We start from the raw sequence: 16027 nt of genomic DNA, 5'->3' as shown, positions 1-16027 counted from the left end.
TGAGAAAAATCCCCCCCCCTTACCCCCCCCAAAAAAATATCCTGGTTAGGCCCATGGATTTAGCATTGCATTTTTTAACGTTCTCGTGTTGCTTGTGAGGCCTATTTGGCCCGAAATTATCGGTTTGCACACTGCGGCAAGCTGTTTCAGCTGAAGCCTGTGCGGTTGGCCTTGACTTTCTTCTCTGGCGCTTTTCTTAACCCAAGGCTGTTTTCCTCACCGATATTTACGCCAGTTTTCAACGACGCCATGATGATCTAACATTGGCGTTCGTCTACCAGTGGCAGGGTCCATGTTGAAGGCTCTCATGGAGCATTTATGTAGGAAAAAGTTAATTTAAAATTCCACCTTTCAGATAATGTAAAGCTCATTTTTCTATATCCGACTTGTAACGAGGGTGTCATTTGGGCCAGCATAACGACCAATGACTGTTTTCCTAATTAATGTAAAATACTCATTAGAGTTGGGCGAACTCAGGGGTATCCTAAAAAACTTTTTACAATGTTCAACGAGATTTAAACCCAAGACCTCTCAGTTCATTAGCCTAGCCCTGTATCACTTTATCAATGAAAAATAAGGCTAATTCTTTTCTCACCCCCTCCCCCCATCCATTGTCTTTCCCATGCATGCATTGACACGAATTACACCGGAGAAACAAAATGTAAATACAATAGTTCAAAGATGATGTCATTTATAACAATTTATTCCAAGCATTAAAGATATTGTGTATCAACATAGAAATCTTCTGTAAACTTAGAAAGAACAAACAAAAAATAAAAATAAAAGCTTGAAAAACAAGGTTACAAAGACAGTTTGTGTGGAAACACAAACTAAAAATCGGCCCCCGAGGTGGTCCACCCAGGCAGGAAGAAAAGGCAGGTTTCAATATTTTCAGAAGAATATCGGTATTAAATTCTATCAGAAGTGGTTCACCCAGGCAGGTTTCAATATTTTCAGAAAGAAAATCAATGATATTCTATCATAGGCAAATGACAGAGAAGAATGGAGAAAGAAGGTTGACAGATCCTGTGTGGTGCCCCAAAGGTCAAGCAGACCGTAGGGATAGGTGAAAGTGAAGTTAGATGTGAACCAGGCCTAACTGATGTCTTATAATGCGTATCTAATTGATCTAATTGTTTTGTAAAGGGTCAATCTCTTATTAAAAGCCTAAAAAAAAACATTTCCGTAAATAAAAATAAAGAAAATATTCCTTTAGTTTTGTGTTCCGATATTACATGTGTACTCTGCAGTTCACGCGAAAATATTTTATTAATTTACTTATTAATTGTTGTTTAAAATTATGTCCAACTTAGAGTAAATAGATTTTTTTCTCTTTAAAAAAAGTTAACATTTTTTGTGTAAATGTAGTATTTAGTATGACAGAACTTACATAACTTAGCAATACAATTGTAAATTAAAATATTTTTGGACCAAAAATTAAAAACCATTTGCATAAATGTGTTTGTGATCTCCCTTACTAAAAAGCCTCTAATATTTGTTACTATTAATAGAGAATAGTTGTACAAATGGTGTATTTTTATGAAAAAAAAACTGCTTGCATAATTGATTTAAAAAATTAGATTTTTCGCTTTCAGAAAAGAAAAAATAGCTGTTGCATCAGAACTTTGAATGGTCTAAAATATCATGATGTCCGATTTTCATTTTCTCTTCTAGTTTCTAAAATCTAAACAGGACAGACGGACAGACAGGCCACACATAACTAATAGCGTCTTTTCCCCTTTCGGGGGCCGCTAAAATGAAGGTTGCAATCTGCACATAAGCCCTAAAATTATAGATATAAAAAAAAACAACTGTTTCGTATGTACACAGAATCCATACATAAGTAAATAATGGCAATAGATGAAGACAGACACAAGAAAAACAAATGAAATAATGTAATTTAAAAGTTCAAAAAAAATAATTCATCATAATATTTTTACTTGAAAGATTTTTAATAAAGTTAAGGCATCCATTGATAATGAAAAAATGACTTTATAGTAGTTTAAAAGACTTTTTAAATACATAAAATTACTATCTAAATAAGAAACATAGGCAAAGCCCCTCAGTGTTACCGTAGTAAAGAAGCCTTCAGAACCTTTGAGAGGAAGAGATGCAAAATGAATACTGTTAACAAAACAATTCAATGGTATAAGTAATGCTACAGAGAGTTAAGAAGAAAGAAAGAGGCTAAGAGAGACATGAGGAGGGAGTAGATAAGTATATAGAGAGAATAAGAAGTGGGAGACAGAAAGAGAGAGAGAGAGAGAGAGAGAGAGATGGAGAGTTATAAAGGACTAAGATTGAACAGACAAAAAAGAGAAACACAAACTTGGTAGGAGATACAGTGCTCTCACTGCTGACAACAAAAAGGTGCTTGAAGATGTACATCATGTCTAGAAATGAAAATATGCTCAAAGATGTTTGAGACATGGACTCTATACACCAAAACATTGTGTTGACTGTCCAAAGAACATACCACACAAGTATAGGACCATCTCTACCTACCCAAAGAAAAAAAAAAATGTAAATTGCAATTGCGAACTACTTTTTATTTGGTTTGTTGGTATTCATTGAAGGACACACATTTGAGACCAAAAGAAGGACCCTTGCTGAAGACAGGTAAAGATGAAAAAAACCCAGCTTAAATTGACAAATGGCAGAAAACAGATGAAGATGAAAAGTTGTTCCCCTTTCAGACCTTGCAATCTATAGGGCAGATGATGTAAAGGACATGTTTCAGTGATTCACAGTTCACAATATGGCCAGCACAATGACCAACCACCTTTACTTTTCCATAACTAATGTCAAGCACAAATTAGAGCTGTGTGGACTCAAAGGTGCCCTAAAGACACCGAAATTAAAAATCAGTTTTCACCAGGATTTGAACCCGGGCCCCTCGGTTAGGAAACCAAGTGCTTTACCGCTCAGCCACAATGCCTCCTACATGAAGATGAAAAGAAAACTTAAATAGACCCCCAGCATTAGGTGTAGCAAAATCTGAAAGTCGCAACTGGATTGGCAAGGTCATTTCAAATACCACACTTATCCTTATTCTTCAGAACCTAGGACAATGTCCTATGTATTATATTCCCCCTCTAAAATAATGGTCAATCCAGGTTGAGATACCATTAGAAATGTTTTGTAATATTTATACTTTCACTACTCTGCTTCTAACTCAAAGCCCAAACTACTAAGAAGCACATAGCAGGGTTGCTAATTTCTGGAAGAGTAAGAGAGACAATGATATGTAACACAGATGTAACTCACGCACATTAATAACCAATCTTTAACTCACGCACATCAATAACCAATCTTGAAATTATGCTCAATATTTTTCAATCAATACAAATTAAACTCATTATTCATTGTAATTAGAAAATAATAATAAAAAAATCTACTTAAATTATTTGTGATAGTGGACCACACAAAGATGGTAAGTTTGGAAAATGTGATATTTTTTAAACAATGCTATTTACCTGAAACTAGATTTAATTTAGAAATAAAGTAAAAGGATGTTCACTAGTACATTCTTAAGTGGTAGTTTTGAAAAATGCTAACTAAAAACTGTCTAGTTATGCTTTTCTTTACAAAAAAATCTACATTAAAATAAATTAAATTCTATATTAAAAAATTTGATGCCTTTAAGTCAAAAAGCTCAAAAACATTAGAGGAAAATTTTTATTATCAATTTATCTTGATTATAACTTGAAGTCTGTTCTGTTGACTTCTATGCTGCTTCAAGAAGCTATCATCACACACAAGTATTTTCTTTTACATCAAGTGCAAGTAAAAATAAAAATGAAAAAAAAAAAAGTTGTAATATCCTCGACTTGAAACCAACTTTACATTGGAATGATAAAATTGCAAAACATTTAAAACATTAATTCAAACAGTAAGAGAGCTTCAATGGTTAATCAATAAATTTATATGAGTAACTTGATGTATTTAATTCAAGACGATACGCTTCCATAATGTTAACTAGGTTTCTTGATGTTAACAAGGCATTCATTTTACAGACCACCAAACCAAAATAAATTTCAGACATTTGTGATTGTTTTACAAACAATTTGGATTAAGTTAACCAATGATGAAAAGAAAGGTGAGCCCAATACTGAGCTTATAACCTTATACAAATACAGTTCCTCTTTTCTCTCATCTTGAGAAGGTCATACCTCTAGATCTATGTATGAGATCAACTGCAGAGTGGCTTCCACATCATGCAGTTCTTCATGAGCAAAACTTCATTGCTATTTGACACTAAATTTTGCTATTATATATAAATAAAATATAACAAAGAGCAGAATAGTATTCAATTAGTAAACACCTAATAGTAATCTATAGTCTACAATGGATTTGTAGTAAACAAAGGCTTGGAAGGAATCTTATAATACATACAAAAAATTAGGCAGTCAAACTTTTTATCAGATTTGTTTTTTTGAATACTCGAAGGTTCAAAATAAAAACCTTGAGCTCTTAAATCATACCTGACTTTAGAAGCCAGGAGTAATGATTTCCATACTTCCATACTGAAATGTCCTTTTATCTTTCCAGCAATGTTTTCATTTAACTGTCTAATTAGTGGTTATAAAACAAAAAAATAATGATTTAATGGCCACATAACAGTGTGATTGTAGGCATAGCTAATTTTAAAGCCAGATATTGAGAAAAAAGAAACATACGGTTTTAATTATATTTTTTTTGTTGGTTAATGAAAAATATGTTATGTCCACATATCTATTTTAAGTTGCAAGAGTTTCATTGGACTTAAAAGTATTTGTATACGCTTAAGCTTTTTGTTAAAATTTAAAAAAACAGAGGCTATGACGTAACCTAATCTAACTAAAACTACACAAGTCTTGACCAGATCTGAGACTTGCTTTCAGTTATTTAAGTTGCATCTTATACAGAAAACACTAACAACCTACCATGACATACTTTGCCAACTTCCAGTGCATCACTTAAATTTTATCACCCAAAAAGAAAGAAAAAAAAACAACAAAAAAACTGATGTAATATGCCAGTGTAATAGGATAAACAGCAAAGGCAAATTTAGAATATATAAAAATATTTACACATTTTAGCATATAAAAAATTCAAATTACAATTTGTATACCTCTAGAAAGAAAAAAGTAGAAGAAAACAATCCAAACTGTATCAAATGGCAAACATTCGACACTCAAACCAGCACAAAGCGCTCTATCACTGCCACCAACAAAACTCCATTCATGTCATACTACATTGGTAACAAATTCTCATCTCGGATCTCTTCTGTAGGGTCAAGCTGGTCATCTCCAAGGCCACCAAATCCTTCTAGCCTGCGCCTGTCCTTAGTCCTGCAAACCAGGTCACAACCGTCCTGCAAAAAAATTTGAATTAAATTTAAAGGTTAGCACTTTGAAAATTGAAAAAGTCAAACTGGAAAAATCTTACAAAACAGTACTTGATCTTGGAACTTGGAATGACTTTCATGCTTAGGCTGTATTTACATGATGCCTTTAAAAAATATGTTTATGTTGTTAAAGTTAAATAAAATTTTAACAACAATAGGGAAGAAGGTTTTCCTGGCTGAATAAGGTTACCTGTTCTAATGACACTAGGGAAGAAGGTTTTCCTGGCTGAATAAGGTTACCTGTTCTAATGACACTAGGGAAGAAGGTTTTCCTGGCTGAATTAGGTAACCTGTTCTAATGACACTAGGGAATAAGGTTTTCCTGGCTGAATTAGGTAACCTGTTCTAATGGCACTAGGGAAGAAGGTTTTCCTGGCTGAATCAGGTAACCTGTTCTAATGGCACTAGGGAAGAAGGTTTTCCTGGCTGAATCAGGTTACCTGTTCTAATGACACTAGGGAAGAAGGTTTTCCTGGCTGAATCAGGTAACCTGTTCTAATGACACTAGGGAAGAAGGTTTTCCTGGCTGAATCAGGTTACCTGTTCTAATGACACTAGGGAAGAAGGTTTTCCTGGCTGAATTAGGTAACCTGTTCTAATGACACTAGGGAAGAAGGTTTTCCTGGCTGAATTAGGTAACCTGTTCTAATGACACTAGGGAAGAAGGTTTTCCTGGCTGAATCAGGTAACCTGTTCTAATGGCACTAGGGAAGAAGGTTTTCCTGGCTGAATCAGGTTACCTGTTCTAATGACACTAGGGAAGAAGGTTTTCCTGGCTGAATCAGGTAACCTGTTCTAATGACACTAGGGAAGAAGGTTTTCCTGGCTGAATCAGGTTACCTGTTCTAATGACTCTAGGGAAGAAGGTTTTCCTGGCTGAATCAGGTTACCTGTTCTAATGACACTAGGGAAGAAGGTTTTCCTTGCTGAATCAGGTTACCTGTTCTAATGACACTAGGGAAGAAGGTTTTCCTGGCTGAATCAGGTTACCTGTTCTAATGACACTAGGGAAGAAGGTTTTCCTGGCTGAATCAGGTTACCTGTTCTAATGACACTAGGGAAGAAGGTTTTCCTGGCTGAATCAGGTTACCTGTTCTAATGACACTAGGGAAGAAGGTTTTCCTGGCTGAATTAGGTAACCTGGTCTAATGGCACTAGGGAAGAAGGAGCACTTATACATATCTGATAAGTTTGGAGGTATGTCTTTTCTTTTTCTATTTTACAGGACCTATAAACAATCAAGAGTGATTGAGGAGAGGGCCCTGTGTTCCATGAGGAACACAAAAGAAAGATGATGAGAAGGTACATAATTAATAAGCCCACTCACAGCTTGTAGGTTACCAAAGTCTTTCCAGAATTCATAATTAGGAAACTGTTCAATCCCCTTTGATCTGAGGACAAATCTCTGGTACAGGAAGCCAACTACAATGTACACAAACAAGACAGAGAAGAACCTGAAATTGGTTTTAAAAAAAACATTGAAAATACATGACAATGGAGTAGCGTCACCTGAGGGCATAAAACATTAAAAGTAACATGATAAAGCTAGAGCCAAGAGCAAAAGGCTCTGTGTATGCAATTTCAAGGCCCAACAAGAGTAACAAGAGTGTCTTAATGGTACTGCCAGATTAAGAGCTATAGTACACAACTTACACAATGACCAGTATTGATCCAACACTTAATCCTGAACCCCCAGCTGGCACAGGGCACACTGTCTTGTGCTTGATTTCAAACAAGTAGAAACAGTCGTCGCTCTTTGAGTTTTCTTCCTCTAAGAACATCATAGGGGAGCTCTTGAAGATTTAACAAAGACAAACAAACAAAAAATTGAATATCATAAGACCACTAAACATTTCTGAAATAAAAACAACATTATATACTGTTACCGGATCGTACTTTCACCATTGCTTAATCATTTTTTTATGTAAGAAACATGAAGTCTGAAAGCATTACAGCCAAAACTTTCATAGTTAGTGATTTATAATGCATCAGAGTTGGGTAGACTCAGGGGCATAAGAGAGACCCAGATTTTTAAAACCCCAGTCTTCACAGAGCTTTAAACCCGCGACCCTTTGGTTCAGAAGCCCAAGCACTTTAACACTCAGCCACCATGCAACCTTATCGTAAGGAAATCATACATACAAGGATGTGTTCACACATAAGTAATCTGAAAAGGATTTTCAAGTTTTGCACCATAAGTGTTTACAAGAAATGAGGTAGTCACGTATCATATACATATCTTTAAGAAACGTTCATTAGTTCTAACACAAGGAGTTATTCATTTACACATTGCTGAAACATATATATAATATTTGTTAATAATTAAGGCCAATATTTTTTCCCTAAATTAACATCTGGCGTTTTTAAAAACAATAAACAATGTAAAATGGATATAAGAACAATTACAAATCTAACAAGACAGAAAGTTAACATTGCATAGTCTGTGGGAACAGAATAACAGCAAATAGTGATAGAGCTAGAAATAAAAAATGTAAATGAGGTTGAATTGGGCATACATTGCAAAAAACAACAGAAAGTATTGTAAAACAGGCCTTAGACTGGAACCAACAGGGGAAGAGAAAGGCCAGAAGACCAAAGCAAACATGGAGAAGATAAGTAGACCAAGAGGCAAAGACTGAAGGATTGATAAGGACCTAGCTAAGGGGAATAAAGCAGAACAGAGCCCGATGGTGAAATGATGTTGCACCATGTGCTCCACTGGGAGTCAAAAGGACTGAGTTAAGTCAAGCATTGTGGCAAATCAAACAACAGATTTTTAAACCTGATAATGTTTCCCAAAGCTTAATTTCTTCAATTTTTGAAATATTAGTCTGCTATAGGTGTGTTCTTTTCATTCTGCTTGTAGACCAGCTTTTAAGATGGAGCAACCACCAGAAAAAACACTTAACTGCAAAAATTTTCAAGAACACTCTTAGTAACAAGAATAAAGACGTTTTGGCTAATCCAGGGGGGCAAAGAAAGCGCATAAGAAGCTTGATTAAAATACTTGCATCATCAGCTTCCTCATCACAAGTTATCATTATCAGTGAGCGCCTTGCCTCTTTCCCACAGTGAGAGCCATAGCCTTCTCCACCTTGATACTCTAACAAGATCCAGTCAGCTAGAAAAATGTATTTCAGAAAAATAACCCAATTAAAAATCACATTTTATTCCATTAACTAATCACTATTAATCAAGAAGATATCCACATTATTTTTATAATTATAAAGCAATTTACCAGTGAATAATAGTTTTTTTTTTTGTTTTTTTTTTTTAAATGTTCATTATATTTGGCTTGCATTGCATTCAGAAGGAATGGCCTCATCATAAAGTATTAAAAACTTTGTTTAGGTTTAGGTAAGCATTGTTTCTGGTTTTTTTTTGCTATAAAGTAAAGGGGTTGCAGATTACTTTAAAGTATTGTTTTTTTTAGAAATCACATTATGGCTCAAAATATGTGAACCAGTAATTTTGATAAGACACTTTTTAAAAATTAAAACTATCGAAGAATGTTATTTTAGAAATCGGATAATGGCTCAAAATATGTAAACCAGTAATTTTGATAGACACTTTATAAAAATTAAAACAATTGAAGAATGTTATTCTAAAAATTTACTTTGTCACCAAATTATTAAACACTTTTTTTTTTTGCATGCATACAAGAAGCTATTTTTTAAAAAGCCTGATTATTGTAACAAGTTTTAGATATCATAGCTAATAAGTAAAGTTTCATAAAAAATTAAATATAGCAAGTAGTCTATATAAAGAACAGGTTGTGAAACAAATTGTTTTGTTTTAAAAAATTTGAGCTTTCACAAAAGCATTAGTTTAAAAGTGCAAGAAATGTCAAGTGAGTGTTATAAAACATACCATGCTTAGATCTACATTTATACTTTAGTTAATATTCCATCCATATTCAATAGATAACTCTAGAGAGATTTACTAATTACTAATATTATTGTATCTTTTTATGCATTTGTAAAACAAAATTTTGTTAATTTGACTATTGTAGAAGGCAAATAAGTATACATTTATGTTTCTAAAATTTTAATTTATTTATTATCTTTATTAGGAGGCGCAGTGGCTAAGCGGCAAAGCACTTGGCTTCCAAACCGGGGTCCTAATCCTGGGATATTTAATTTCGAGATCTTCGGGCGCCTCTGAGTCCATCCAGCTCTAATGGCTACCTGACATTAGTTGGGGAAAAGTAAAGGTGGTTGGTCATTGTGCTGGCCACATACACCCTTGTTAACAGTAGGCCACATAAACAGATGACCTTTACATCATCTGCCCTATAGACCACAAGGTCTGAAAGGGGAACTTTTTTTACCTTTTTTTAAAATTATCATTATTATTTATTATTTATTTTAGTTCCCCTTTCAGACCTTGTAATCTTTAGGGCAAATGATGTTAAAGATCATCTGTTTCTATGGCTGATTGTAAATGAGGGTGTCATGTGGCCAGCACAACGACCAACCCTCTTGACTTTCATAAACTAATATCAGGTACCCATGTGAGTTGAGTGGGCTCAGGGGCATCCTAAACTTCCAGAGATTAAAAATCCCAGTCTTCACTGAGGTTTGAACCAGGGACCCCTCTGGAAGCCAAGTGATTAGCCACTAGGCTTCCTTGCAAAATGACTAAGTTTCATAAAAGTTCATGAGTAATCTTTATAAAAAGCAATTTATGAAAAAAAAAATTTGTTTCAAAACTTTTTTGATCAAAAGCTTTTTCAAAAACATTTGTTTTTTTTCTAACGCTAAAATAAGATTATTTGACTATTGCAGAGTGCAAATAAGATTACATTAATGTTTCTACAACGTTTATCTATAAAAAAAAATTATTTATATTTTTACAAATATAAATGACATTCCAGCAGGGACTTGACATAAAGATCAGTTATGATGATGTGAAAAGTGTGATTATGATGTAAATCTAAACATTGCAAGTGCATATAATGTCAATTTTGAAAAAAAAATGGACTTGGTTCTGCAAAAAAAAACTGATTTCAAATTGAAACAAAAATATAGAGAGAATATATGTCATGGTACCAGTATTTCTATTTCAACCCAAAAAATAGACTAAGTCAAATTAGAAATTATTTTTTTTTTTGCGTTTTGAACTAAAAATTAATTTAAAAACTAATTGAAAACTAAAAAAATAACTAAAAATTAATGCTCAACCAACGGACTGCAAGACATATCTGGCTCATGGTGCAATGCTTTCCTGTACATTTAAATTTCTGGCTTATATGCACAGTGAAGCAGAAGCTGAGTTACTTTGCACTTGACTATACATTTTTTTACATGACCCAGCCTGTGACAGTTTCAAATATGTATATGACCCAGCTCAAAAAGTAAGCTGAACACCAATGGGTTTTACTTAAAGGGACTTAATGAAACTTTTTAGAAATTCAACAAATTTTTTTCTCCATAAATTATAAATATATTATTTAATAATTATAATAAATTATAATTAAGTTCCAAGATAGTGCTTGTATTTTTTTTAAATGGCAAGGCCTTACTAACATAATACATTTCTTAAGTGAAAATCTTTGTTATAATATATATATAATATATTAGAAATAAAAATTGAAGAGAAAATATATAAATATAATAATAATCTGTATATATAGAAATAAATATTTTTTAAAAATCTCACTTCCTAGCATCATGTGTGTTTCAGATAACTTCCCAGTCACACGAAACTCAGAATTAGGAATATTGTTTTCATTTAATGTCCTTTGAATCACTGCAGCATCTGTATTCTCATCACTAGCAGAACGACAAATTCCAACAGTGTATTCATAGGATTCATTTTTCCCAGTGGTTCTAGCTGTAAACCTAGGGGGTTCCAAAGGAAAAAGAAAGTCAGATAAATTTCAGCATTGAAATCTTTTAACATAGTGAAATCGGCAGCTCGTAAATGACTTAGCTATCAAACAGGATTTTGTGCCAAATATATTTTTAGACAGCATAAAAAGAAAGAAAAAGCCAGTATCACCTCATCTGGTCCAATGGATGATACTGTAATGTAAATCAGTGTATCCCAAACTATGTTCTGCAGACACTAGGCCTGAATATGTGCCTCACAAACTTACAGAATAATTAACTAGTAGACCAACATGTGACTTTATTAATAAGTAAATGTATACAAGAAAGATGGATTTTATTAACAAACAAAAAAAAAATAACAACTATAAAAACATTACTATGAACTATCTAGATTCTGACTAATAATCTGAAACAAGGATCAACCATTAAATGATTTCTGGTCAAATTTGTCTAAGTAGTACCACAGTATTTCAAAACAAATATCATTGCTTTACTTAAATTCTCTACAATCTATTTTTGCAGGATTTTCTTATTACGTTGAAATGAAGTCAAAATCTAGAAACAGGGTTGATGCCACACCAGATATTTGAATTCAGCTTACCAATAAAGTGACTTCTATCAAGAATTTATACTCTAAAAGGATAGAATACCATCAAATTCATTTTAAAAACTTTATTTTTCATATGTTTATGTCTGAAATTTATTGTAGTTTTATACTAGACAAGGTTACAAAGACTGTGTGAAACACAAAACTCAAAATCAGCCCCTGAAGTGGTCCACCCAGGCAGGTTTCAATATTTTCAGAAAGAACATCAGAATGAAATTCTATCAAAGACAAATGACAGAGAGGAATGGAGAAAGAAGTTGACTGATCTTGTGTGGTACCCCAGCGGTCCAGCAGACCAAAGGATAGGTGAAAGTGAATGTGAAATTAGATGTGAACCTGGCCTAACTGATGTCTTATAATGAATATCTAATTGATCTAATTGTTTTGTAAAGGGTCAATCTCTTATTCAAATCTTCAGAAAAAAAAATTCCTTTAGTTAAGCATTCTATAGCTGTAGTGCAATACTGCAGTTCATGCGATAATATGATGAAAAAATACTTATTGATTTTTGTTTTAAATTATTTCCAAGTTATATGCATACTAAATAGATTTTTTCTCTTTAAAAAAAAGTTACCATTTTTTTGTGTAAATGTAGTAGTTAGTATGACAGAACTTACGAAACTTAGAAATACAAATGTACAAAAAATATCTTTTAGACAAAAAATCTAAAACCATTTGCATAAATGTGTTGAAAATACGGTACACAGCCTTCTCCCTACTAAAGAGCCTCCCATGTTTATTACTATTAATAGTGAATAGTTGTAAAAGTGGTGCATTTTTATGAAAAAACTGCTTGCATAAGTGATTTAAAAAATTAGATTTTTTGCTTTCAGAAAAGAAAATAGTGGCCATTGCCTCAGAACTTTGAATGGTCTAAAATATTATGATGTCGGATTTTCACTATTTTTTCTAGTTTACGAGATCTAAAAGGGACAGAAAGTTAAGCAAATTTCTTTTTAATGTGAATATTTCGGAAACTATTGTGAATACATATATATAAAAGTATATATATCAAATTGTACAGTTTCAAAGGAGGACTATTAATTTATAAGTGGCGAATCAAAATGTAATTAAAATTTTAAAATATCATTAGTAAATTAGGAAAAACTAAAATTTTTCTAATTTTCTTTGAATAAAAAGAAAAATGCTCCCTGTTGTCAAGTTTTTAACACTATAATATAAGCTTTTAAATTGATCTAGATCTATCTAGTTATAGAACAATAGTGTAGATTAGAAAAAGAATCTTTAGATTTAAGATTTAGATTCATTTAAGTATATTTCTTTCAAAGAATATTTTAGATACCTAAATTTACAGATTTTAGCTTCTTGTGTCTCGACATTGATGTCCAAAAGAACTCCCAAGCATATAGATCTTTATTATATTTTATGTTAATTATCAATGATATTGGTATATATAGAAGTGATTCATTCAATTTTATATGTTTTAGTTACCACAAATTTTATTTTACTAATGTAAAAAACGAGTATCATTGGTAAAAGGTCATCCCGACCTTAGTGAAATTTTAGTACCTGAAAAAAGTGTGCTAAGTTTTAAAGGGTCGTTGACTCGTTTAATAATAATAAATTTGGTATCACTGGAAAGCTGAATGAATTTTCTAAGTGTACAGTTAAAAAATGTATCGGTGAGCTATATTTTTTTCCTTGTTATTTGAAAATTTCTATTTTTTTTTATTAAAATATTTTGGACATAGTAAGAGAAAAAATTATTTTTTTTCCACATGCTGCTAGCGGAACCTCTTATCTTTAGAATAAACTCAAGAAAATGTCATAAAAACACTCAGTTATAAAGCAATGTCTTTTCTTAGGACATGCTTAACTTCAGTTTTGTAAAACCTGAACCTGAACAGGAAATTGTTCTGATGTCAAATGTGTTTTTAGATCCAAAATGGCCACCTGTGAGAGTACATACTCAAGAGCAGCGGTTCTCAACCCCTTTTTACAATGCCCCACTTAGCCACGACCTTCCCTCCCCCCGCACACACACACAGCAATTGAAGAATAGACAATAACAATCCATTTTTTCAATGGTCTTTGGCGACCCCTGGCAAATCGTAGATAGACACCCAAGGGGGTCACGACCCACAGGTTGAGAACCCCTGCTCTATAGATAATAGATCCAGATAAAGTTGACTCCAAAAGTAAAATTCATTAATCTAGAATGTAGACTAGGTCTAAGCACTCTAGGTTTAATTTTAAGTTAAAACTTCTGCTTGATGGCTTGAGCAGCAGTCTACCAAGTGTTTTATTATTACCTTTTATCAACAAGAGGCAGGATACGCTCTCGTTCTTCTTTTAACTTTTTAATGTCTAAATAAGATTTGAAACCACATTTTCCAATTGTTGTATCATCTGTTGTGGACGTTGCTAATGACTTTGACATTAGGGCAGAAATCACAAGGACAGAAAAGTAAAAGCACAAAGGCATGGAATTCAATAGATTTAAATTCACGGAACTGTTCATTCTGAATAATTTATAATCTAGATGTAAATACTAGATTCTAAATTAAAATAATAGATCAACTTTGACTCTGTCTCTGTAGACTCCAAGTTCCAAGATTCTAGAATCTATGTGACTTGATCTAGATAACTTAGATTGAAAAAATATGATTTGATTAATTTAAATTATAGATCATAGATGATCAAAATTAATTAATTATTATTAATAATTAATAAAAATAACGTCACTAGATTTAATCATTTAATGATTACATATATCATTATATGACAATTGACATCATATGATCATAATTTCACAAATTGCCAAAGATCATTTCATTAGAATAGATTATTTATATTTAGATCTAGACCTAGTCTACTAATTTTAGATAATCACATGACTACGTCTACACTACACTTATTCAATTAGTTATTGACTTATAAATCATTTATGAGACTTAATGTAAATTATTAAATTTATACATTTTTATTTTTAGATGTATTTCTAGGCTATTCTAGGCCGAGATAAATGCGAAAGAAAAAAATTGTCTCATTTAAGTTTGAAATTATAAATCTAGTAGATCTAAACTAGAGCCTATGTTTAGAAGATATATAATATAGAATCTATTCTAGATCTATAATGTCTATATCAACTTCTATCTAGATTCTAGATCCTGATCAGTGATATATCATAAGTTGATAAAGACATGGATTACTTCTACATGGGACTCTACTCTACATTTATTTCACGATAAAAAAAAAAAAAAACAATTATAGTGCTTTCCCTTTAATACAAGGACAAAATAATAATACGAAACGACCCTTTACCTATCCCGTCTGTTGGACCGTTGGGGCACCACGCAAGATTTTTTGACCGTCTTTCTCCATTCCTCTTTTGCCTTAGAAACCTCTTTCAGTGGCAGGCCCGTCCATGCTTTTATCCTAACTTAATAATAATAAGGCTCGTCCATGCTTTTATCCTAACATAATAATAATAGCGCGCTTGTCTTCGAGTCCGAGGATAAATGAGAAATACAGTATTTCCCGTGGCTATGCGCAGACCCAGCTGTGACCTAGCCTACATATTTTACCACCCCCGGGCACAGGCATAGGCCGGTGGTCGATTTTTATTTTCTTTTCGCCGTCTACGTCTGTCCTCGGCAGCGGATTTTCTTTTGTATTTCCAGCGGCCTACATTTGTGACCTCTAGCTGTCTCGTTCTGAAGCCGCTTGTAACCAGGTCAGTTAAAAAGCCAGTTGGCACCTGGCTAAGCTGGTCTTTAAAGCATTTCCGTGGGGCACCTCTGTTACGTCGACCACCTTTCAGCTCACCAAAAAAGACTGCTTTTGGCATACGTTCATCCAGCGTAACTGCCTTTGGTGAAAGCGTTCAAGTAGTCTTAGTTGCTTTCTGTATAATTCAGTATGATACCCATATATCAGATCCATATAGAAGGGTTGAGAGAACCACTGCTCGGTAGACATTGATTTTTTGTAGGCAGTCTGAGCGATTTATTCCGCCCAACTCTCGCCTGGAGGCGTCCAAAAGCAGTAGGCCTACTGGCCCTGACCAGACGGTTATCAGGCAGATGATGTTTCGGTCATCTGTTTCTGTGGCACACTGTTTGTTAACGAGGGAGTCATGTGGCCATCATAATGACCTTTAATATTTCTCATATAATGTCAGGTACCTATTAGAGCTGGGTGGAGACAGAGTCGTCCGAAAATCCCGAAATTAAA

At 33.3% G+C, this 16027-nt stretch overlaps 1 protein-coding gene across 2 annotated transcripts; it reads right to left on the bottom strand.

Annotated features, from left to right (window-relative positions):
• Window positions 1-687: 687 nt before the first annotated feature.
• Window positions 688-15025, bottom strand: LOC106052676 (cation-dependent mannose-6-phosphate receptor-like). Of its 2 annotated transcripts, none has more exons than XM_013208104.2 (7): window positions 14942-15025; window positions 14104-14438; window positions 11051-11232; window positions 8401-8510; window positions 7043-7182; window positions 6717-6843; window positions 688-5356 (listed from the first exon to the last, which is right to left on the bottom strand). In XM_013208104.2, exons 2-7 carry the CDS (start codon window positions 14310-14312, stop codon window positions 5234-5236), a joined length of 891 nt encoding a protein of 296 aa, XP_013063558.2. In that variant the 5' UTR covers window positions 14313-14438; window positions 14942-15025; the 3' UTR covers window positions 688-5233. The 2 variants fall into 2 exon arrangements, with proteins under 2 accessions (XP_013063558.2, XP_055864047.1); XM_056008072.1 differs by lacking the exon at window positions 14942-15025 and adding an exon at window positions 14771-14880.
• Between the last annotated feature and the right edge of the window lie 1002 nt (window positions 15026-16027).

This window comes from Biomphalaria glabrata, chromosome 13 (assembly GCF_947242115.1).
Source record: "Biomphalaria glabrata chromosome 13, xgBioGlab47.1, whole genome shotgun sequence".
In the NCBI taxonomy this organism is placed as follows: Eukaryota; Metazoa; Mollusca; class Gastropoda; family Planorbidae; genus Biomphalaria; species Biomphalaria glabrata.
The sequence above is the reverse complement of the archived record's forward strand: the minus strand, read 5'-3'. Positions and strand labels throughout refer to the sequence as shown.